The sequence below is a fragment of the Mastomys coucha genome, unplaced genomic scaffold, assembly GCF_008632895.1.
Source record: "Mastomys coucha isolate ucsf_1 unplaced genomic scaffold, UCSF_Mcou_1 pScaffold14, whole genome shotgun sequence".
Classification (NCBI taxonomy): domain Eukaryota; kingdom Metazoa; phylum Chordata; class Mammalia; order Rodentia; family Muridae; genus Mastomys; species Mastomys coucha.
In genome coordinates this window covers 40,720,117-40,746,955 of record NW_022196896.1, presented here as the reverse complement: position 1 = coordinate 40,746,955, position 26,839 = coordinate 40,720,117, and the positions used below count along the sequence as shown (strand labels likewise).

Below are 26,839 nucleotides of genomic sequence, written 5' to 3'. Positions count from 1 at the left end.
AGTGTGCTGCAGTCAGCATTCAACAATCGAGATTCGAGCCTCTACCCTCCTGGCTGGCGCGTCTGCAGCCCCCTGGGACTCTGGCTGGGCTGCATAGGCCTGAGCATGCTTGGAGCCTGGGGGTGCTGCACCAGTCCAGAGGAGATGGCTGCTGTTTTAGACCCAGTGTGTTTTAGATGGCCTCAGAGGTACCCTGGCCACTGAGCTGCCAGATTTTTCATTTCTCTTCTGTAATGACTGTAAAAGTCTGATGACATTTTTAAGAAATACATTCAGATCCTGCATTTCCATGTGTCATCTTTGCCATCATTTCTTCGCCTATACCTTGTTGACCTGACTAGGACCCCATTTCTCCTGCGGGTTGAAGGAGGCCCAGATTGGCTGGCTCGCGGCACCATAGGAAAGCAGAAGTAATAATTCTGGGAATTGTAAGCTTGAAGTTCAGATGTCTGTGCACATAAATTCTCTGTATGTGGAAGACTGACAAGGAGGGCTCATTGCTACATGGAAGTGTCATGGGATGCTGAGGCTGGGGAGTAACAACCCTGAGATGGGAGTATAGAATAAATTCTTATAGAAAAATCTGTTAAATGTCTGAGCTGATCACAACTTAAAGCACATATGTGTTAATGGAATTTACTTATGTACACAGATTTTTTTCTCTAAAACTGTGCCTCATATTCACTGAAGGAATAAAAAACATAGAACATCCTGTTTTATCTTCACCCTGTTAAGCTGTCACATGACAATACAAAAGAAAATCCCTTTTATTATTTGTTTCAGAACATATTTGCTCAAATGTTATGCCTGTCAAGTTTCATTACTACATTTTAGCTCCTCTGTTTGCATATGCTTTACATAGCATCAATTATAAATGCAATACCAGAACCCATGCTGGCTTCGGTTTATACCACATGGAGATGGTTCATTCTGAGAAGTTATTAGAAAATAAATATGTCACTCATTCATTTACATTTATAGGGTACAGATTTGCCCTGTTTTACTGAATGCAATTTACACAAAGCCACTGGAGATGTAAGGGAAGTCTGAAGACACACCACACAGTGAGGGAGGGAGGAGGATCAATTCTCAAAACTCAGAGCAGAAGGAAGGGGGAGGGAACAGGGGTTTGTTCTTGTTGTTTTTTGGGTTTTTTGTTTGTTTGTTTGTTTGTTTGGTTGGTTTTTTTTGAAGGGGAAACTGGGAAAGGAGAAATCAAATGACATGTAAATAAAGAAAATATCTAATAAAACCTCAGATCTGATCCCTTACTCAACTTGCTTACAGACATTTTGCAAAGGACTGAACTGTGTGCTTGTGCACACTTAGCATGTGTGTTTATGTACAATACCAGATTCTCAGTGGCAGCTTCCCTTGTTTAAGTCATTTCCAGTCCCCTTCCTCTGTTCATTTTCTTAGTTTTGGACATTTGCTACCTCCTTATTTTTATTTACTCCTCATCTATCTATCTATCTATCTATCTATCTATCTATCTATCTATCTATCTATCTATCTATGTATTTATCTACTGAGACAGTGTCCCAACTGGCCTAGAATTTGATATGTACACTAGACTGGCTTCAAACTCATAGAGAAGCCTCTGCCCTCTACCTACTGCTTTCTACCTTCTGTGCTCTGACTCTATGTATATGGCTTTAAACCTGAACTATTATGCTCAGCTTAGCTACCTCTTTAAAGTGATCTCATACTATAAAGTACCACTTCCTGCTCTGATGATCTCTGGCTTCCTTGTATATATATTGTTATAGTTCCTGCTTGACCAACCAGTGCCTTAAATCTACCTATCTGAACAACTCTTGCAGCTGGTGAAACACATATCTGTATTATATTTAACCATACAGGCTGAGTTTTCCAAAAACTCTCTTTTCCAAATATCCAACAATACTACATGAAGTGGAGTAAGATGATTTTTTAAATGCAAAAGTCGTAGAAAAAGGTGCTGGTGGAGCATCTGCAATAGGACCTTTCCGAGCTACCAAGGAACCAATACCCTTAGAGTTTAATAGTTGCTAGTGTGGGGGATCAATTTGAATGTCCCCAGTTTTTAATCTCTCTATGTCCCTGTCTTTTATCATGTGACTTTTGAGTGTCTTACATTGGGGTAAAGTACATTTACTTCCACATATGACTTACTTGGACCAATGATGACGACATAAATGATTGTAGCAGATACAAGCAAGCCTAGCCATCAGAAACCTTTCCTTCCCATTTGCTGCTCTGTATGAGAAAGACAAGCCTATGGTAGATACTCCAAGGTTCTCAGGAGATGCCTGACCAGCTCTGATTCCTGTCAGGGAAACCCATGTTATATAATTTGGCAGACACATGACACCGTCCTGACACATGAAGAATTTCAACCAGTAATCAGCACAAACTAATTTAATTAAAAAGCAGCAAGAGGGATGTTATTCAACTACCAAGTCATGTTGAAAATTGTTACCTACAGCCAATTAAGATGCAGTACTGCTAAATAAAAGATTCACTTGACATTGGAATATTTGTGGCAGGAGGAAACTTTGGAAATGGTAAACAAATTTAAGAAGCTGAGAAAATGAGCTCTAGTGGTGTTCAGATACTTGATGAAAGTGTCAGTTGGTAAGATAGAAATTGTATCTAATAGATTTTCATAATTGAGTATGGAAATATTTAGGAGTAATATTGTAAAGCTCAACAATTTATGTTTAATTCCATGCAAGTTCTTTCAAGAAGATAGAGAAAAAAACAGGTCAATTTGCAAGGCAATTTTCCAGAAAACACGAGTGTTGCCAAGTTTATCACCACCAGCATATCCAGATGTCCATAGATTAATTATAGTTCTCACCAAATGTTAAATTTAGGCCCTTTTAGATAAAACAAAGGCTGATGGTAAAGAAATGCCAAGGATATGACTTTAATTTGCCCTTTAAAAAAAATCTCTGAAAGGCAGACCTTGGGCACTGGCTCCTTACCCAGTCCCACAACACTCAGAGGAAGCTTGACTCCCAGGTGCTCTAATACACTCAGGATCACAGAAGAGGCCAGAATATTGGCCCCAACACCTGGAGTAACCGAGTCTCCCAAGATCTAGGGATATAGGAACCCCAACCCAGCCAGTGGAGCAGATTCCTTCTGGTCTGAACCTACACCTGGAGCAGACATGGGGTGCTAGCTTTGTACCCACTCTTAAAATACTCAGAGGGAGTTCAACTCCCAGATACTCTGAAATGCCCAGGATTACAAAATCACAGAATCACAGGATCACAGAGGAAGCTCTACTCCCAGAAGATTGGACACACCCTGGAGCGCCAGAGTTCAACACACTCAGTATCACAGCTAAGGCTACAACACCTTGCCCAACACTCCCAGCTTAGCTGATACCACCACAGGAACTAGAGAAACACAAACCCCAGCCCATCCAGAGGCACAGATTCCTTCCAGCTTGTACCTGTGCCTAAAGAAACCCCAGGGCTCTGGCTCCCTGCCCACCCCTAAGAAATCCAGGCTCCCAGGAACACAACAGGAACTCAGAAGCTTGGTCACGCTAGGATTTCAGGATCCCAGAGGAATCGTGACTCCAAGGAGCTCTGACAAACTCAGGATAGCAGCATCCGAGGATCCCAGAATCACAGGAACTCTGAGGAGTTCGGGCACAACTAGGATCACAGGAGGGACAGGCTCCAGTAAGAGACAATAAGAACAGGAAGCAAAAGAGATAACCAGATGATGAGAGGCAAGCACAAGAACATAAGCAACAGAAACCAAAGCTACTTGGCATCATCAGAACTCAGTTCTCCCACCACAGCAAGTCTTAGCTACCCCATCACACCAGAAAAGCAATGTTCAGATTTAAAATTTCTTCTCATGATGATGATGATAGAGGACTTTAAGAAGTATGTAAATAACTATTTTTAAAAAATAAAGAACACAGGTAAACAGGTAGAGGCCCTGAAAGAGTAAACATAAAAAATCCTTAAAGAGAGGTAAGGCCGCCAATTTCTCTCTGGTGGCTTTTTAAGGTAGGATGAGCCAGAAGGCACAGGTGACAGAGTGGCAGAGCAGATGGGACAGGGTCCTTCCTACATCCATCTGCACCATGGAGGGATGGCTGATCCATAGCCATCATCTGTGCATGGGTCTTACCAGAAGAAAGCTGATCTCCCAGAACTGCTGACACAGTCTTGTAGACCCACAGGAGGAACAAGCTCCAGCCAGAAACAGCGAGAACATCTATCACCAGGGATTACCTGATCGCAAAAGGCAAATGCAAAAATCTTACCAACAGAAACCAAGACTACTTTGCATCATCAGAACCCAGGTCTCCCACTACAGCAAGCCCTGAATACCTCAACACACCAGAAAAGCAAGACTCAGATCTAAAATCATATCTCATGATGCACAGCAGATAGAGGAATTTAAGAAAGACACAAATAACTCCTTTAAAGAAACACAGGAGAACAGATGTAAACAGGTACAACCCCTTAAAGAGGAAACACAAAAATCCCTTAAAGAATTATAAGAAAACACAACCAAACAGTTGAAGAAATTGAACAAAGACATCTAAGATCTAAAAATGGAAGTAGAAACAATTAAGATATCACAAAGAGAGACAACTTTGGAGATAGAAAACCTAGGAAAGAAGTCAGGAGCCATAGATGCAGACATCTCCAACAGAATACAAAAGATAAAAGAGAGAAACTCAGGTGCAGAAGATACCATAGAAAACATTGACACAACCGTCAAAGAAAATGAAAAATACAAAAAGATCTTAACCCAAAACATCCAGGAAATCCAGGACACAAGGAGAAGACCAAACCTAAGGATAAAAGGTATAGAAGAGAGTGAAGATTTCCAACTTAAACGGCCAGTAAATATCTTCAAAAAATTATAGAAGAAAACTTGCCTAACCTAAAGAAAAAGACGCCCATGAACATATAAGAAGCCTACAGAATTCCAAATAGTTTAGACCAGAAAAGAAATTCTTCCTGTCACATAATAATAAAAACACCAAATGCACAAAAAATGAAATAATGTTAAAAGCAGTGAGGGAAAAAGCTCAAGTAACATATAAAGACAGACCTATCAGAATTACAGCAGACTTCTCACCAGAGACTATTAAAGCTAGAAGATCCTGGGCAGATGTCATACAGACACTACAAGAACACAAATGCCAGCCCAGGCTACTATACCCAGCAAAACTCTCAATTACCATAGATGGAGAAAACAAGATATTCCATGACAAAATGAAATTTACACAATATCTTTCCACAAATCCAGCCCTTCAAGGATAATAAATGGAAAAGCCCAACATAAGGAAGGAAACTATATCCTAGCAAAAGCAAGAAAGTAATCTTTCAACAAAACTAAAAGAAGATATCCACATAACCAGAATTCCAACTCTAGCAACAAAAATAAAAGGAATCAACAATTACTTTTCCTTTATATCTATTAATATCAATTGGCTCAATTCCCCAATAAAAAGATATAGACCATCTGACTGGCTACATAAACAGGAGCCAACATTTTGTTGCATACAGCAAACCCACCTCAGTCACAAAGACAGACACTACCTCAGAGTAAAAGGCTGGAAAACAATTTACCAAGCAAAGGGTCCCAAGAATTAAGCTGAGTAGCCACTCTAATATTGAATAAATCGACTTTCAACCTACAGTGATCAAAAAAAGAAAATAAGGAGGGACAATTCATACACATCAAAGGTAAAATCTACCAAGATGAACTCTCAATTTTCAGCCTCTATGTTCCAAATGCAAGGACATCTACATTCATAAAAGAAACTTTATTAAACCTCAAAGCACATAAAGTACCACACACAATAATAATGGGAGATTTTAAAACCCTGCTCTCTGCAATGGACAGATCATGGAAACAGAAACTAAACTGAGACAAAGTGAAAGTAACAGAAGTTATGAAACAAATGGATTTAATAGATATATACAGAACATTTTATCCTAAAACAAAAGAATATACCTTATTCTCAGCACCTTATGGTACCTTCTCCAATACTGACCATATAATTGGTCACAAAACAGGCCTCAACAGATACAAGAAGATTGAAATAATTCCTTGCATCCTATCAGATCACCACAGACTAAGGCTGGTCTTCAATAAAAACATAAACAATGGAAAGCCTGCATACACGTGGGACCTGAACAACACTCTACTCAATGATAACTTGGTTAAGGAAAAAAGAAAGAAAGAAATCAAAGACTTTATATAATTTAATGAAAATGAAGCCACAACATACCTAATCTTATGGGACACAATGAAAGCAGTTCTAAGAGGAAAACTCATAGCTCTGAGTGCCTCCAAAAAGAAACTGGAGAGAGCATATACTAATAGTTTAACAGCACATCTAAAAGCTCTATAACAAAGAGAAACAAATTCACCCAAGAGGAGTAGATAGCAGGAAATAATCAAACTCAGAGCTGAAATCAACCAAGTGCAAACAAAAAGACCTATACAAAGAATCAACCAAGCCCGAGAGCTGGTTCTTTGAGAAAATCAACAAAATAGATTAAACCCTTAGCCAGACTAAACAGAGGGCACAGAGACAGTATCCTAATTAACAAAATAGAATTGCAAATGAAACATTAAAAACAGAACTGAAGAAATCCAAAAAAATCATCAGATCCTACTACAAAAGCCTATACTCAAAAAATTGGAAAACCTGGATGAAATGGACAATTTTCTGGATAGATACCAGGTACCAAACTTAAATCAAGATCAGATAAATGATCTAAAAAGTCCCATATCCCTTAATGAAGTGAAAACAGTCAATAATAGTCTGCCAACCAAAAAAAGTCCAGGACCAGATGGGTTTAGTGCAGAGTTTTATCAGACCTTCAAAGAAGACTTAATATTAATATTCCTCAAACTATTCCACAAAATAAAAACAGAAGGTACTCTAACCAATTAGTTCTATGAAGGCACAATTACTCTGATACCTATACCACACAAAGACCTAACAAAGAAAGAAAACTTCAGAACTATTTCCCTTATTAATATTGATGCAAAAATACTCAATAAAATTTTCAAAAACCTAATCCAAGACTACATCAGAATGATCATCCAACATGATCAAGTAGGCTGTATCCCAGGGATACAGGGATGGTTCAGTATACAGAAATCCATCAGTGTAATTCACTATATGAACAAAATGAAAAAGAAATATGATCATCTCTTTAGATACTGAGAAAGCATTTGACAAAATTCAGTACCCCTTCATGGTAAAAGTCTTGGAGAGATCAGGAATTCAAGGTTCATACCTAAACATAGTAAAAGCAATCAATATACAGTAAACCAGTAGTGAACATCAAACTAAACTGAGAGAAACTTGAAGCAATCCCACTAAAATCAGAGACTAGACAAGTCTGCCCACTGTCTTCCTACCTATTAAGTATTGTACTTGAAGTCCTAGCCAGAGCAATTAGACAACAAAAGGAGATCAAAGGGATACAAATTGGAAAGGAAGAAGTCAAATTATCACTATTTAAAGATTGTATGATAGTATACTTAAATGACCCCAAAAATTCCACCAGAGAACTACTAAACCTAATAAACAACTTCAGCACAGTAGCTGGATATAAAATTAACTCAAGCAAGTCAGTGGCCTTCCTCTACACAAATGATAAACAGGCTGAGAAAGAAATTAGGGAAACACTACCATTCACAATAGTCACATATAATAATAATTAAAAAAATACCTTGGAGTGACTCTAAGTGAAAGTTCTATAGGACAAGATCTTCAAGTCACTAAAGAAAGAAATCGAAGAAGATCTCAGAAGATGGAAAGATCTCCCATGCTCATGGATTGGCAGGATTAATATAGTAAAAATGGTCATCTTGCTGAAAGGAATCTACAGATTCAATGCAATACCCATCAAAATTCCAACTGAATTCTTCACAGAGTTGGAGAGGACAAGTTACAAATTCATCTGGAAAAACAAAAAACCTATGATAGTGAAAACAATCCTCAACAATGAAAGAACATCTTGTAGAATCACCATCTCAGTCCTTAAGCTGTACTACAGAGCAATTGTGATATAAACTGCATGGTATTGATACAGTGACAGGCAGGTAGATCAATGGAAAAGAATTGAAGACCAAGAAATGTACCTACACACCTATAGTCACTTGATCTTTGACAAAGGAACTAAAACCATCCAGTGGAAAAAAGAAAGCATTTTCAACAAATGGTGCTGGCTCAACTGGCATGTAGAAGAATGGAAATCGATCCATTTCTATCTACTTGCACAAAGCTCAAGTCCAAGTGGATCAAGGACCTCCACATAAAACCAGATACACTGAAACTAAATAGAAAAGAAAGAAGAGAAAAGCCTTGAGCACATGGGCACATGTGAAAATTTCCTAAACAGAACACCAATAGCTTATGTTCTAAGAATTGACAAATGGGACCTCATAAAATTGCAAAGCTTCTGTAAGGCAAAGGACACTGTCAATAGGACAAAACAGCAACCAATAGATTGGCAAAAGATCTTTACCAATCCTATATCTGGTAGAAGGCTAATATCCAATATATACAAAGAATTCAAGAAGTTAGACTTCAGAGAACCAAATAACCTTATTAAAAATGGGGTACAGAGCTAAACAAAGAATTTTCAACTGAGGAATACCAAATGGCTGAGAAGTGCCTAAAGACATGTTCAACTTCCTTAGTCATCAGAGAAATGTAAATCAAAACAACCCTGAGATTCTACCTCACACAAGTCAGATTGACTAAGATCAAAAACTCAGATGACAGTAGATGCTGGCAAGTTTGTGAACACTCCTTCATTGCTGGTGGGATTGCAAGCTGGTACAATCTCTCTGGAAGTCAGTTTGGTGGTTCCTCAGGAAATTGAACATAGTACTACCTGAGGACCCAGCTATACCACTCCTGGGCATATATCCAGAAGATACTCCCACATGTAAGAAGGACTGCTACACTATGTTCATAACAGCCTTATTTATAATAGTCAGAAGCTGGAAACAACCCAGATGTGCCTCAACAGAGGAATAGATACAGAAAATGTGGCACATTTACACAACGGAGTACTACTCAGCCTTTAAAAACAATGAATTTATGAAATTCTTAGGGAAATTGGTGGATCTGAAGAGTATCATTCTGAGTGAGGTAACCAAATCACAAAAGAACATACATGATATACATTTACTGATAAGTGGATATTCATCTAGAAGCTCAGAACATTCAAGTTACAATCCACAAACCACAAGAAACTCAAGAAGGAAGACCAAAGTGTGGATTCTTCGATCCTTCTTAGAAGAGGATGCTGGTGAGGATTTAGAGAAAGAGGAACTCCTCCACTGGTGGGATTACAAACTGGTTCAACCACTCTGAAAATCAATCTGGTGATTTCTCAGAAAATTGGACATAGTACTATCTGAGGACCAAGATACACCACTCCTGAGCATATACCCAAATGATGCTCCTACATATAATAAGGACACATCCTTCACTATGTTTATACTAGCCTTATCTGTAAGAGCCTAAAACTGAAAAGAACCCAGATGTCTTTCAACAGAGGAATGGATACTGAAAATGTAGTACATTTATACAATAGAGCACTATTCAACTATCAAAGACAATGACTTTGACTTTTTTTCTTAGACAAATGGATGGAACTAGAAAATATCATCCTGCGTGAGGTAACCCAGTCATAAAAAACACACATGGTATGTACTCACTGATAAGTGGGTATTAGCCCAAAAGCTATTAAATCCTGTTAGATTTCACACTACCATTCCTTTTGAACAGCTAAAGGAATTAAACACTGCCTGTGCTCAGTATGGACCTATTGCTCTATTCACCATAGCTATTTCAGATGGCTTGTTCACCAAAGCTGTTCAGCATGCAGATTGAAAGCAGTTAACTCATGCATGTTTAGAGGGGAGGAGATTATCTGTTATGGAAAATAGAAATTTTTGAAAGTTGTCTGCAGACAGCAGAGTGAAATGGTAGAACTAACCATCTAGTTACTTATGAGATGTTAACAGGAGGTCAATATCAGGATATTCAGAATTAGTTACAATTTAATCTGAGTGCTTATGCTCAGATTGGTGCTGCTACACACAGGGCCTGGAATACTTTGCCTACTCTAGGGGATTTGTCTCAAGATATTTCAAAAATAAGGCAGGAACCTGATGAGTCTTTTTGGGAGATTATTGGTAGGTTGATGAAAATGGCAGGGAGAGTAGAGATGCCAATGCCAGAATGCTTTTAGTAAAGCAATTGGCTTATGAGAATGCAAACACAGCCTGTCAGGCCACCATAAGACCTTAATAGAAAGATTGGAACTATTACAGAGTATATTAGATTATGTTCCAATATTGGTCCCTCTTACATGCAGGGTGTAGTCATGGCCACTGCACTACAGGGAAAAACTGTACAAGTTTTGTTTCAACAGTCAGGAAAAGGAAAAAGGAGAATTAATGGTTCTCCTGGAATTTGTATTGTGTGTGGACAGACAGAGCATCAACCGAGGAAACATCCAAATAAAACTAAGGAAAATGATAATGAGAAAATAACAGGACTGTGCCCTAGATGCAAGAGAGGAATGCACTGGGCTATTGATGTAGGTCTAAGACAGTTAACCTAGGAAACCATCTCCCACAGGGTAACCAGATAAGGGGCCAGCCCCAGGTCCTGAAACAATATGGGGCAATGCAGTTCATTACTTAGCAAAACAATCCTTTCAGGATCTCTTCTGAGCCAGCCCAGATAGTGCAGAACTGGACCTCAGTACCTCCATCTACACAGTATTAACTCCTAAAATGCGGATGCAGGCTCTTTCTACTGGAATATTTGGTCTGTTATTGTCAGGAATTGTAGGATTGTTACTGGAGAAAAGCAGTGCAATTATGGCAGGGTTGATGATTGTCCCAGGAGTCATAGATGCAGATTATACTGGGGAAATTAATATTATGACTTCTTCACCTACCGATATTTCTGTCATCCAAACTGGACAGAGAATTTCTCAATTAATCCTTGTATCATTCGTTATGACAAAAAATAATGTTAAAACTAATGTTTGAGAAGCAGAATTTGGTTCTCTGGATGCTTATTGGATCCAAGCAATAAAAGCTGAAAGACCTGAACTAGTTTAAGAATAAATGGAAAAAAAAATATGGGCCTGCTGGATGCAGAGGCAGATGTATCTGTAATTACTTCTAATCATTTGCCTGGTTCTTGGTCTAAAACAACTACTATTACTCAACAAAGCAGTGATCTCTTACATTGGTAAGATGAGGAGGGCCACCAAGGATATTTTCATCCTTGCATTCCTTCTAATTTGCCTGTTAATTTATGGGGAAAAGATACTATGAAGGACATGGGAGTCCTTTTATACAGTTCAAATAACAAAGTTACACAACCAATGTTTGATTGTGGTTATTTACCTAACCAAGGATTAGGAAAGCAAAATCAGGGAAAATTAGAGCCCCTTATAGTTACCTCTAGAAAAGGAAAAACAAGTCTAGAATATTGTTAATGGAGACTATTTGACAAGTCTGCATGCACTTCATGCAGATAAAATTACTTGAAAAAGTGATGTTCCTGAATGGGTGTATCAGTGGTCTCTAACTTCAGAAAAATTCTGGCCACTCAACTGCTAGTGCAGGAACAATTAATTGCAAGCTGGCCATATTAAACCTTCTAATTCTCCCTGGAATTCACATATATTTGTAATTAAGAGAAAATTAGGCAAGTGGAGATTATTGCAAGATTTGAGAAAAGTTAATGAAACTATGAAACTTATGGGAACATTACAAACTGGCTTACCTGCTCCAGCTGCCATTCCAAAACATACATATAAAATTATTATAGATCTAGAAGAATGTTTTTATACTATTCCTTTGCATCCTGATGATTGTGAAAAGTTTACATTCTGTGTGCATGCCTGTAATTTTAAAGAACCCATAAAGCAATATCATGGGAAAGTTTTGCCTCAAGGAATGACTAATTGTGCCAAAAAATTTGTCACTGCTTTAATACAAGAAGTTAGGACTCTGAATCTTTCTAAATATATTATTCATTATATGGATGATATTTTATTAGCTGAAGGAGTTTTACTACAAGCCTTTGCTCTTATACAAACTGTAAAATCTTGAGGATTAATTATTGCTCCAGAAAAGATTCAAAGGCAATCTCTCTCTTAATATTTGGGACATCAGTTATATCCAAAACAAATTGTGGCACAGGGAAATTCAAATAATGAAAGATATCTTACTTTAAATGATTTTCAAAAGCTACTAAGAGATGTTAATTGCTCAAGACCTCATCTTAGGCTTAGCACAGAACTTAAACCTCTGTTTGATATTCTTAAGGGGAATGCAAATCCTAATCCCCTTGACAATTAATTGATGAGTGATGAATAGCTTTGAAGAAAGTGAAGGAAGCTATTAGCCAACAACAGATACATTATATTGATTATGACCAAGTGTTGGCTATTTGCATTATTGCTACCTCTCATGTACCCACAGTAGTCCTTTGGCAAAGGGGACCATTAATGAGGATTCATCTTCCTCCAAGTGAAGTTTGAACACCCTATTATGAAGCTGTTGCTGTATTAATACAGAATTGTAGGGTAGAATCAAGAAAGTATTTTGGGAAAGAATATGGTGAAGTATTTATTCCTTATTCCAAATAGCAATTAAATTGGCTACTACAAAATACTGATATTTGCCCTATTGTATGTGCAAACTTTTCAGGAAAAATTGATAATCATTGTCCAAAATATAAGTTCTTACAATTTGCTTATGCATGAAGCCCATAGAAAATGTGCTTACTGTATTTACAGACAGCTGATCTAATGGGAAAGCAGCATATGTAATTGGACCACGTGTTCATTCTCTTGAGTTTCCCTCCCCTCAGCACAAATAATTGAATTATGTGCTGTAGCCACTGTTTTTGAAACATTGAAAAAAAATCAAGCTTTTAATTTGTATACTGATAGCCAATATATAGCTCATGGTTTACAATTGCTTGAAAATGTTTTTTTTTTAAAGATACTGCTAATTCTCAAATTTTAAGATTATTTATGCAAATACAACTTAATTTGAGAGAACGTACTGTTCCTTACTTTATAGGACATTTAAGAGTTCATACTAGAATGCCCAAACTCCTTAGTGAGGGCAATGGCACAGCAGATTTGCATAGCAGGGAGATTACAGGTCTTTCACAAGAATAATTGGCCAAACAATCTCATTCTTACATCATCAAAATAATAGTAGCTTGAGACAACAATTTGGCATTTCTAAAGAATTTGTACCTCAGATTGGAAAGACTTGTCCTGAGTGTTTTCAGTTTCTTCCTGTACCATATAATGGTGCCAATACACAAGGACTTGTGCTTAGTCAATTATGGTGAATGGATGTTACTTATATTTCTGATTTTGGAAAATTAAAATATGTATGTTACTATTGACACTTTCTCAGGTTTTCTATTTTGCAACTGCTTGAACAAGAGAAGCAACTAAAAATATAATTACTCATTCCCTATGCTGTTTCTCTATGTTGGATGTTCCGAATCAGATTAAGACAGATGATGAAACTGGCTTTTGCAGTCGAGCATTTGAGACTTCTACCAACAATTTAATATTACCCATATAATTAGGATTCCTTATAATCCTCAAGGGCAAGGTATTATGGAACAAGCCCATGGAACTTTACAACAATATCTTCATAAAATAGAAAAGGGGAGTTACATTCCCCATATACCACAAAACAATTTAAATCATGCTCATTTTATTATGAATTTTTAAATTTGGATGCTCAGCTGCTGAGAGCTTTTGGAATCCTCACACTTCCAGTATGTATGCTTCAGTGAAATGCAAAGATTCTATGACAGGCAAATGTCATGGACCCAACCCTATACTCATATGGAAATGAGTTATTGTTCATGTTTTTTCACACGGAGAAAATGGGGCTAAATGGGTGCCAGAAAGGCTGGTGAAACAAATGGAACTATCCAACCCTCCTGCTGATTCCCTTACTGATAATGATGATGGCTCCTGCACACAGTAGAGTCTACTGGGCCTATGTTCGTGACCTACCACTGATACATCCAGCAGTGTGTTTTAGACCAGAGATTCTCATGACCAGATATAGTACTGTACAGGGGAGTCAACTTACAATAAGACAATGACTTTCAATGCATTAGGTAATGGGATTCCTGTTTGCTTCATGAAGAATAGTATGAATGATGGGTATATTTCTGTCTTTACTCAAACTTGGAAGAAAAACATTTCACAAACCATAACTCAAAGCATAGAGATGGGCATGCCTAAATATTATGAAGGATCTGACCCTGTCCTCATGAGATATGACCTTGTGGATCAGAACCCATAGAGAAGGTGGAACTGGCATTTAACAAAATTGTTCAATGGAAAGAATGTTATAATCAAACCCCAAAGTGGTTTAATGTTTCTAATAATATGCAAAATATTGATTGGTCAGGGAATCAATCAAACATTTTACAAAAGGAGATGTTCTTAGGTCTTTGGCAATGAGGAATAGGCCATTTTCCATGACATATCTAGAAGTTAGCTGCAGTTCTCTATGACGTTACATTGGCAATAGATAAAATTGGTAAAGGATCTGGATTTTGAACAAATGTTAGTGTATGTGTTAAGGCTTCTAATATTACATTAATTGGTTATGTTTAAATTACTTTTATTTCTTTTACACTATTTAATGTAAGTTGTATTGATTGTATGCTTTCTAATTGCATTAGTGTGTTGAAATCTAGTATGTTTGTTATGGTGGCTTTTTCAACCAGTTTTTGTTTTATTGATTGTGAATGTTAAAGAAGAAAAGAAAAGCTCTGTGAAAAGAGCTTGGAGATGTTTGAAGAAGTGGGCCAGGTTTTAAGCAGAGGCAAAAAGGTACTGGACTTGATTGTTGCTGATTACATTAATAGCTAGCACCACTGCTTATGCAATTGTTTTGACACAAGAACTGAAGACAACTACTTTTGTTAATCATTTAGCAAAATATGTCACTAATGTGCTGAGTATTGAAGAGGATTTAGATAGGTGTTTGGAACAATGGACTGAAGCTAAAAACAGATCCCCAAACACCGTTATTAATTTGACAGGCTGGCAGCCAATGTCAGGTAAGATTCTGAACAGATCCTTATCGATCTAAGACAGAAATGTATTGTTTTGATAATACATATTCCACGACAGGTAAGGAAGCCATTCTTGTCAGAATGATCTAAGACAAGAGTACTCTTGTTTATAAAATAAAAAAAGAGGGAGCTGTGGAGAGCTTTTGGGGCCACTCATAGGAATTTGGCAGGAATTTTATATCAGACTGGGACAATGAAATAGCCTCAAGGCAAATACAGCTGAGGAATGTGTTATGTTCCTTGTATCTGGATCATCCTGATACATCCCTAAGCACTGTGACCATAGGAGTTCGTTTATTGCCTTGATTTTTGCCCTGCTTGTTCCTTGACTACCTTTATATATACTTTAGGTTGTCCCTTTACTCATTTGTTTATGCTCTCTTTGTTCCTTGACTAATTTTTTTATGCTTTGTTCCTTGACTACTTTGTCTATGCTTTGTTTGTTCTTTGACTACTTTATGCTTTGTTTGTTCCTTGACTATTGTTTATACTTTGTTTGTTCCTTGACTATTGTTTATGCTCTGTTTGCTCCTTAACTACTTTGTCTATGCTTTGTTTGTTCCTTGACTATTGTTTATGCTTTGTTTGTTTCCTTGACTATTGTTTATGCTTTGTTTGTTCCTTGACTACTCTGTCTATGCAGCAAAATGTTGGGCCCTATTTAGGTATTTAGTCGGTGTGTCTATGTCTTTTTATTGGAGAACTGAGTCCATTGATATTAAGAAATATTAACGAAAAACAATTGTTACTTCCTGTTATTTTTGTTCTTAGAGGTAGGATTATGTTTTTTTGTGGCTATCTTCTTTTTTGTTTGTTAAAAGAAGATGCTTTTCTTGCTTTGTCTAAGGTATAGTTTCCTTCCTTGTGTTGAAATTTTCCATTTATTATCCTTTGAAGGGCTAGATTTGTGGAGAGATATTGTGCAAATTTGTTTTTGTCATGGGATATCTTGGTTTCTCCATTTATGGTTATTGAGAGTTTTCCTGGATATAGTAGCCTGGGCTGGCATTTGTGTTCTCTTAGGGTATATATGACATCTGCCAAAGATCTGGCTTTCATAGTCTCTGGTGAGAAGTCTGGTGTAATTCTAATAGGCCTGCCTTTATATGTTACTTGACTTTTTTTTTCTTACTGTTTTTAATATTCTTTGTTTTGTGTATTTGGTGTTTTTATTATTATGTGACAAGTGGAATTTCTTTTCTGGTCCAGTCTTTTTGGAGTTCTGTAGTCTTCTTGTATATTCATGGGAATCTCTTTCTTTAGGTTAGGGAAGTTTTCTTCTATAATTCTGTTGAAGATATTTACTGGCCATTTAAGTTGGAAATCTTTGCTCTCTTCTATACCTTTTATCCTTAGGTGTGGTCTTCTCCTTGTGTCCTGGATTTCCTGGATGTTTTGGGTTAAGATCTTTTTGTATTTTTCATTTTCTTTGACTGTTGTGTCAATGTTTTCTATGGTATCTTCTGCACCTGAGTTCCTCTCTTTTATCTTTTGTATTCTGTTGGAGATGCCTGCATCTATGGCTCCTGACTTCTTTCCTATGTTTCCTATCTCCAAAGTTGTCTCTCTTTGTGATTTCTTAATTGTTTTTATTTCCATTTTTAGGTCTTAGATGGCTTTGTTCGATTTTTTCACCTGTTTGGTTGTGTTTTCTTGTAATTCTTTAAGGGATTTTTGTGTTTCCTCTTTAAGGGGTTGTACCTGTTTATATCTGTTCTGTGTTTCTTTAAGGGAGTTATTTATGTCCTTCTTAAAATCCTCTATCAACATCATGAGGTATGATTTTAAATCCACATCTTGCTTTTCCACTGTGTTGGGGTACCCAGGCCTTGCTGCAGTGGGAGAACTTGATTCTGATGATGCTAAGTAGTCTTGGTTTCTTTGGTAAGATTCTAGTGTTTGCCTGTTGCCATCTGGTTATATCTGATGTTAAATGTTCTTGCTGTCTCTGGCTAGATTTTGTTCCTCCTGTGGGTCTGTAAGACTGTGTCTGCACTCCTGGGAGAACAGGTCTCTCCTGGAGGAACAAGTGCACAACTGGCTGTAGAACAGCCTCAACTCTGGGTTCACATAGTGGACTGGAAGGATCATGCCCCAGCTGCTCCACTGTTCCTGTGTTCCATGTGCTCCTGGGCAGCCCCACTCCGAACAGTTATTGGAGAGAAACTCCAAGCTGGTGAAAGCACTCCTGGGAGAACAGATCTCTCCTGGTGGACCCGTGCACAACAGGATGTGGAACAGCCTCATCTCTGGGTGCAAATGGCACCTATTCCAGCTCTGGGTGCAGACAGGTCATGTCCCAGCTGCTGCTGCCTCCTGATTTCAATTAAGATGTTAGCCTTGGTTTGCTCCTCTATCATGGACTCTAACCCTCTGAAAGCCTAAGTCCAATTAAATCCTTTCTCTTAGAAGTTCTGGGTGTTCTATTACAGCAATAGAAAAATAATTCATCATAGGAAAAAGATAAAATGATCAAACAAAAACTACCCACCAAGTGTTTAAGATACTGCAACATTTTCCTTTATAGTGTTTGTACAATGTTATACTCTTCACCAGGAATATGTCCATGTGCCTGTTTGCCAGAGCCTCATCCAACTAGCATTTTGACAAATATTGTGGTTACATCTGATAAAAAATGCTTTAGTATTTACATTGTATTAAGACTAATCATTGTTTTACATAGCTAACAAGGACAGTGTTTCCACCAACAAATTCCTCTTATGGTTCATTTATAATACAAAAGTATATATCATAGTCCATTTAGTTTACATATTGAGATTTATACTTTGCATGTATGTGTCTGAGTGAGTGCTATATATGCACTGTGCACAGACAGAGACCTACATAGGCTGTAAGGTCCCTTGTAGCAGGAGTTATAGGCATTTGTGAGATGTGTGGTTGGTCACTTGAGTGTTGGGTTCTGAACTCTTTTCCTCATGTGTATGGATCAAGTGCTTTCAACCACTAAGCCATCTCTTGAGTCCCAGTCTGTATTTTAAGAGGCCACCATACTGCTAGGTATTATGTTTTGTTTGTGACTTAAATATAAAATGTTTTTCCTTAAAAATTGTTTGCTCATCTTCGAGATACAGGTTTTTAAAGATAAAATGGGCAAGAATCATAATAACAAATATACAATAAACTATACATGATTATTCCCCTACTATTAGAACAAGTTATCTGTTAAAAATCAAACATGTATCACCATAGCACATAAAACAGTTCTATAGATGTTTGTCCTCTACTGCCTCAGTATGCAAACATGAGTTGACAAGATATTCTGGAACATGGGAGTGAATTAGGACATAGAATCGATAGCAATTTATTTATTAAAGATTTGTTTATGTGTATGTGTGACATACATGTATATATGTGTACTGTGTGTGTGCCTGAAGACTGCAAAGGCCAGATGATGGCACTAGATTCCCTAAAACTGGAGTTTCAGGCAGCTACAACACACAGTGTGAGGTCTGAGTACTAAAGCAGGGTCTTCTGCAAGAACAGCCCATACCCTCAACTGCTGAGCCATGTCTCCACCTCTGGATTATAACAATTAAAATACACACTGATGACACACAAAATTGAAAAAACTCTCTCTGAAGAGTGACAAATCTTAAAAAAAAAAATCTAAATTTGCCCTCCTGAGGAAAAAACAGGAAGACATCTGGTGCAAGATGTCCTTATTTCTAAGATGATGTTCCCCTTCTACAGGACACATTTTGTAGAGCAGCATCCGGTGGTCCATGGTGCATTCTGTCAGTGACAATGTTAGGTTCCTATGACCTATTTAGTCAGTCTGATATAATTTTGAAAGGTTCTCTTAGAAAGTATTAGTTTTTTAAGATGCCAAGATAATATAGTAAAAGTATTATTTGGAGTTGAATGGTATTCAAATCTGAATTTTCAAATATATTTTTCATATTCATATGAAATTCATATTCATAATATTTTCAACTATGTGTATAATGGATATCACCAGAGCCAACATGGGGCTGTTGTTGGTGTGAGAAGTTGTACTTTAAGGATTTAACACAGTGGTTATCTCACTGTATACATTTTAATGATTTATTTATTACTTTTATTTATGAGTATGTGTGTTGAGGGTGTGCACATGTGATTATAGGTGGAGTCCAATGATTGGGATCCTGTCATGAATGCTGGCAACTAAACTCTGGTCATGTGGAAAAGCAATATATGCTTTTTTCTCACTGTGTTATCTCTCTAGCCCCATCACCACCAGAATGTATACATATCTAATTTCCCTATTGAGAAATTGTTTGTGGGACACCATCTGTGCTGGTTAATTAGTTTGTTTGTTTTTGTTAACTTGATATAAGAAAGTCCATCTGGGAAGAATGGACCTCAATTGACAAAATGCCCCTTAAGGCTGGACTGTGGGTAAGTCTGTGGGACATTTATTTTTTCTGATTGATGATTTATGTGGGAGGGCCCAGCTCACCATGAGCAGGCCCATCTCAGTGGAAGCCATCATGAGTTGTATGGAAAGTAGGTTGATTGAGTAGAGCAAGTCAGTAGGCAGTGTTCTTAATGGCTTCTGCATTAGTTCCTCATCAAGGCTGATGGGCTGCTACCTCAAAATATCAGTTCCTTTTGGTCATGTTTTCCATAGCAATAAAAACCTAATTAGGACAGGATCATAACTCTCCCTCAGTTCCTACACCATAAGAACCAGTAAGAATCATTACTATCATAAAATAACTGAAATAAGGAATTATTTATTTTTATTTATATGAGTACACTGTAGCTGTCTTCAGACACACCAGAAGAGAACATTGGACCCCATTACAGATGGTTGTAAACTACCATGTGGTTACTGGTTATTGAACTCAGGATCTCTAGGAAGAGCAGTCACTGCACTTGCCAGCAGTGGTGGTGCATGCTTTTAATCCTAGCACTTGGGAGGCAGAGGCAGGTGGATTTCTGAGTTCGAGGCCAGCCTGGTCTACAGAAAGCATACCAGGACAGCCAGGGCTACACAGAGAAACCCTGTCTTGAAAAACCAAAAAACCAAAAAACCAAAAAACCAAAAAACCAAAACAAAACAAAACAAAAAAACAAAAACCAAAACCTAAAAAAACTGAAATAAAATGTCTTGACGGTGAAAAGAGTTTCAAAATATCATAAAGCGTAGACTTTAAATATGATAAATATTTACATAAGCCATGGATAGCTACTTCTCCAGCAACTATTTACCAGAAGCTTAGTTAATGTAAGTCTGCAGAGTTAGGCAGTAGGAGTATCCAAGTTTCTGAATGCTTCCTTTGTCCCCCAGTGATGAGCCCACCAAAGTGGCTGGCAGCATGGGCTCTGGACGTGAAATTGCCTCAAGGTTTTAGTTCTAGTTTCTTTTCTTGATGTGGAACAAAAGGAGATAAAACTGTCATATATCCCCAAATAGTATCTGTTCCACTGGTAAAACATCTGATTTCAAAAAACATGACATGCCATAGTTGTTAGGACTGCAGGCTCTAAAAGAAACATACCCTACTCTCTACCCTATTCCTGCTCGGTGTCCCACTCCTGTTCTGTCCTCCATCCCTGCTCTGTGCTCCACCCCTGCTCTGTGTCCCACCACTTCTCTGTTTCCCACCCTTGTTCTGGGACCCTCCTGCTCTGTGTCCCACCCCTGCTCTGTGCCCCACCACTGCTCTATGCCACACACTTGTTCTGTGCCCCACTCATTAGGTATGCAACCTTTAGTAAACCCATTGGTCTCTGCATGTAAGTGTCTCACCTACCAAACTTAGACAACTCATCATTTCACACTTAATTTGAGAATGCTAAAGGGGATGATGTAAGTATTATCAAGTTAGACCATCCTCTGACACATACCAACTGAAGCAGGTGAAATGGCGTAACATATCTGAAGTGCATAACCAACATCTAACATACAGCAGGCACTAAAGAGGACATAACAATTTATGATGTTCATCAACATGATTATGCATCTATTTAAATATTTATTGATAAAGGATTCAAGACCAGTATGGACAAGACCGCAGAAGTTCTGGTGACTTTTCTGAAAGCTGTGCAATTGCTGTAAAGTCCATTTTTTCTTGAGAACATCAGAAGGCATATTCTATGCTGTGTTGTTAACTCCAGTGAAGTTTTTTTGACTGAAGGTCGCTCATGTTTCATGGCACATCTGGGTCTGTGTACATTTTTCTAAGAACTACTATGAAAATAATGATCTTACACACTGAACAACCAGTTTTGAAACCTATAATAACAGCATGTAATCTAAAGCTAACCCCTTGGGCACGTTTGCAGCACCATTCAGTCCTGTTGAATACATGCATTATTGTGCTGCCAATTGCCATGCAAACTAATTTTGTAAAGAAATATTTTCACAGTAAGGCAATACCTGTAGTTATTCAACAGCTCTCCTTCTTCCCAGAACCTAGTCTTGACTTCTAGTCTAGCCCTTGAATTTCTGTGTCTATAAATGTGATTTCTAAATACCACACAGAGGAATACATGTAATATTAGCTTCTGTGACTGGTTTCCGTCACTTAGCACAAGTGCCTACAAGTTCATTCATGCTGTGCATGTCACAATATATCATCCTTTTGATGGCTGAGTAATATTCCATACTATGTATCTATTTCACCATTGATGACCACTGGGTTATCAATGTCCTGGTAAATGATGTCACTGTGAACACAGATATAAGAACACCTTTCACTGAACTCTAAGATCAAGGTGCCCAGAATCTCTGTTAAAGGTATATTCTATTACATGATAGTGAGTTTTGATGCAGCGTCAAGGACTATGTCCTCACATGGGAGAGGGAAGAGGAAGGGCCAAGCAGGTCACCAAAGCCCTTCACTGGGAGCTAATGCCATTGATGCCCATGACACAGTCACTAAGACACCATTGCCATGTGATATTATGAAGTTTAATACTTGGCACATTAACTTTCAATGTTTTGAAAGGATACAAATGTTAAAAGTGCAGCATATGGTGAGCTTGTTTTAATTACTTGAAGAACTGCCAAATAGTTTTCCATAGTGGCTGTTTCGCTTTATATTCCCACCAAACTCTGGCATATGGTAATTATACTATTAATTACTTATAGAACTGTGTACCGTCTTCCATGGATCCTGCCTTCATATTCCCACCAACAATGGTGTACAGAGTCCCAAATTCTCCATGTCCCGAGTGACACTCAGCACTTGTCACTTTCTGTCTGTTGTAGTAACTATGTTGGTGCTTTGGATGGTGGGGGCACACTGTGGCTTTGCTTGAGTTCTTCTAATGGACAGTGACACTCTGCATCTATTAACATCGCTTGCCTGATTTTAACCCAGTTGACTCCTTTGTGTTATTGGGTTTAGGGACTCTTTACATATTTTGGAAGTCACCAATGATCAGGATGTAATTTTTTAAAGTTTTCTCCCTCCCCAATAAGAGCCCTCTCACCCTATAACTGCATTCTTTGCAATACAGTACTTAAGGTTATTTTTGAGAATAATATTGAATGTATGCTACAGCAAAGGGTGAATGAGAGATGATCCTCTTCGGTCTGAGTGGGAGGCACAATGGATCCCCAACCTGATGTTTTGCTTTGACCTTTTGGACAGCGGTAACAGTGAGGCCCACAGTTTCCTTGTGTGGAAGGAAAGCACAGAAACTCGGTACCACATTGTGGGAGGTCTGTCACTTGGTGTAACACTGTGTGGGAGGTCCATGCTTTTCTCATGTTCTATTCTCTTTGAAATTATTTTTTATAAATATTTTTAATATTTCATATTTTGATATTTAGCTGTGCATGTAAAATTGTTTTCAAGGGGCAATTCATGTCATTTTAAAAATAGTTGCCACCTAAATGAGGGACAATGAACAAGCATTTGTAAATAATTCCTGGCATGAGGCAGGATGTGTTACATATTTCTGAAATGAAAGACTCTGAGAATCAGTCCAATGTTGATTAACATGAGTGTTTTCTTCTTGTCCAATGAAAAAACACAGATACCCATAGTGTCTAATCAAAAGGCCCACTTTCATGAAGTCACTGTGTGATTTTAGGCACATTCAAGGATGACTTAGGAAAGCTAGATGGACAGCCAGCCAGGAATGTGGAAATAAACAGAATTCACAACCTAGAGCATTGTCTTTTTGCCTTCCTTTGCTCCGCTAGGCCTTGCTGAGTACAGGGTAGCATCTGCAGAGCAAAAAGGAAAAATAAGTGTGAAGTACAGAGGTGAGGCACAAGATGGAGAATTAATCCTAGCCTTGGACATATGTATGTAGTTTGGCAGGCTGCAGAAGTTCCAAGAAAAACTTCCAGCCAGATTCTGCCTAAGTGAGTTTCCTCTGCTGGCTCATCCTAAGTAGACCATCCTAGCATCAGAGACTGAGAAAGCAGTTGGTCTGGATGCTTTTTCCAAGTGAAAACTATAAAATGTGAGGGAAGCTAGAAAAGAAAGCCAAGTTGCTAGAGTGTTTGTCTGCCATGATCCTAGCACACATAAACCAGGTTTAGTGATACATACCTGTATTTCTAGGCCTAGGACTGTGGATATGAGTGGATCAGAAGGCCAAGGTTATACACAGCTTAACAGAGTGAGCTCAAAGCTATCCTGGGCTATGTGAGACCCAGTATCAGTATAGATAGGCAGACAGATAGGTTGGTAGATAGATAGATAGATAGATAGATAGATAGATAGATAGATAGATAGATAGATAGATGGATACATAGACACATAGATACATAGATAGACAATCGACAATAAGATATGTATTCAGATCCCAGAAGGCATACCTGAACAGGAATGGTTTCTCAGAATTTTGTAGTAGTTTGTTTTTAGGGGAAGGGATTTCTAATATATGTGTGTATATGTATATGTACATATATGCATGTGACAACAATTTATGGGAGAAAAGAAGGCATGAATTTGAAGGAGAGTGGAGAGGGTTATATGGGAGGAAGTCAAGGAAGCAAAGGAAAGGTAGAAATATTATGATTATATTAGAAATTCTTTCCCCTAAAAAAGAACTACTACAAAATAAAAAAATAAAAGAAAAAGAAAAAGTCTTGTATTTACAGGTATCTGAAATTGGGTCTTTTTTAGGATCAAGAAAATTCAGAACTGTGAGTTTTATGGCCACACGGGGGTGCTATGGGACAGTTTCTCTACTCAGTGATGCTTCTGAGGCTGGCAGAGGACCCAGGTTTTGAAAGCCTGGAATCCTCTCCCACCCTTGAATATCAGATATGAATGGCATCAAGATGAAAGTCATCAAGATTTTGTTCACTGACATAAATATCTTTTTAAAGAGAGGAGTTATGACAATTGTTCATGTTTTCCTCAATTGAAATAAACACAGTAAAGTTTCATGAAGTTTCCAGAAACAAGTATTAGGTTAAGTGACTGAAATGAAGAGTGTTATGTAGATTTGTGGACTGGACTATCCTCACTTGCCTCCCCCGCCCCCACCAGGGTCGAGTACTGGGAAGAAAGCATGTGGGGAAGGATGTGCAGTGGAAGGCACCTGACCATGTGTCAAGGCAAATCTAAGTCACCCTCTTAGATCCAAATCCATTTCAGTGAAAAGAAACAACCAGAGCAGGGCTGAACCTGAATCAGTTGCCTACCTGTATGCACATCCAGCTCCCCTAGCTGGGCTTCCTTGCCTGGCTTCAGTGAGAAAGGATGGGGGGTGGGGGTAGAGTGTGGATGGAAGTGTTTATTATACCCAGAGGGGAAGAGTCTCTCTCTTCAGAGAAAGGAAGAGGGATCTGTGTGAGGGCTACTGGGAAGAGAGGGGCTGGTATTGATATGTACAGTGAATTGATAAATTATTTTAAGAGAGATTGGTAACAGAGAGAGAGACAGAGACAGAGACAGAGACAGAGACAGAGAGAGAAAAGTTTCTTGATATTAGCAGAAAAATACAACAATGCCACGACCACTCTCAGGAGGAAGGGAGGTGGGGTAAAGGTAGTGAAAGTGCCATGCATGCCTTTCCTTAGCCCCCAGGAACACGGAGTGCTACAGGCACTACTGTGGGGATATATATCCAATCTATGTATTCCTATACACATTGCTCCCATTACCCCAGCAGGCAGCTGTCACTGCATTTCAGACCATCATCACATTCTCTCAGCATTTTGGAAAGCTAAACCAAGCAAACAACAATCAGTAATGAGGAAGGTCGAGGGTAGAAAATGTCAAGTTCCTTCCATATCTTTACCATCACCATCATCACTATGGTTACCACCATCACCATGATTGCCATCATCATCATTATCATCATCACTATGGATACCACCATTACCACCATCAACATAATAGTCATCATCATAATTATTATCATTACTAGATATGACCAAATCCAAATAATAGACATAGTATCACTAGTTTTTTCATTTTTATGTAATTATTTCATGATTATATTTAGTCTAAGCAAATATTTTAGGCCTTAACTCAAAGAGTAGATGCTATATATTTTTCATTAAGGATTATCAAAGTGTTAAAATATTAATACCAAATAAACTATTTTGGAATATTTTGTATGTTTCAGAAAAAAATAGAGAAGGGGTTCAAACTTAAGCCCTGCATTTGATCATTAGATACAGAGCTTAGCTTACCTTATCAAGTTCACCTGAAATCGCAATACCTGGAATTCAAAAAAGATTTACAAGATAGTTTTAGAAGCAATCCTTGATAACTTAATGCTACAAACAACAAAAAATTCTAGACATAAATCTAGTGTGTTACTTATTCAATGTGGTGAATTTTTTATTGGTTCTTTTAAAAAAAGGTATGTCCATTCTACTTATGAAAATGTAAGAATTGAGCAAATAGGGACACCTCATAAAAATACCAAGGACCAAGGAATGTCCATTTAGCCTAAAGACAGAGCTTCAGTGTCGGGCGCCTCACCCGTCCAGTGGTAATAAGGAGGCAAACACGAGCTCTTCTCCATGCAGTTTAATTAGGAACCTTCATTTTTACATCTTCTCTAGCTAGCTTCTTTTATATTCTTCTATAGCTTCTTCTTATATCTTACTAGTTACATCTTTCTACTTTCTTCTTACTTACTCTTATTTCCTACTTACTCCTATCCCCTACATCTTACTTACTCCTATTCTTACATACATCTTACTTCTATTCCTTACATCTTACTTCTATCTTTACATCTTACTTTTATATTTACATCTTACTTCTATATCTACATACTTACTCCTATCCTATCTTACTTCCTATTCCTCCAGCCCCCAGCCCTTGTGGGTTAAATACTTTCCCTGGTCCCAATCAGCATCAGCTACGTGGCAAAGCATAATAGGCTACGGGAAAATCATGCCAGCTTGCATCACAAACTAGAGGCACACAGCTTTTCCAACTAAGGCTCATTTATCTCAATGCTTTCTGCTCTGGCTGGAGACCAGGTGATCAATATATATATATATATATATATTATATATATATGGTGGCAGCTGTGGCTCTCCACACTTCAGGAAGGTTTACAGAGCAAACACCCATCCCCAAGAAATGCCCGGTTCCAGGAAATGTCCCCAGGAGGGTGGATCTCCCCCCACCCCTCCTACTTGCAATCGGTATCTCCCCCTCATCTGGGGCATATGAGAACAAAAGACAATGGGCTCCACCAATGAGAGATAACCAACTCATGCTGTAAACCTATGTACTG

The 26,839-nt window shown here is 38.0% G+C and overlaps 1 protein-coding gene across 10 annotated transcripts in view; it reads right to left on the bottom strand.

Annotated features, from left to right (window-relative positions):
* CUNH8orf34 (chromosome unknown C8orf34 homolog) overlaps positions 1-26,839 on the bottom strand; it is a 488,320-nt gene that overhangs the window by 301,811 nt on the left and 159,670 nt on the right. For all 10 annotated transcript variants that reach the window (XM_031366855.1, XM_031366856.1, XM_031366861.1 and 7 more), the window contains one exon: positions 25,779-25,807. In XM_031366855.1, coding sequence (XP_031222715.1) covers positions 25,779-25,807 — 29 coding nt within the window. The remainder of the gene's footprint in view (positions 1-25,778; positions 25,808-26,839) is intronic.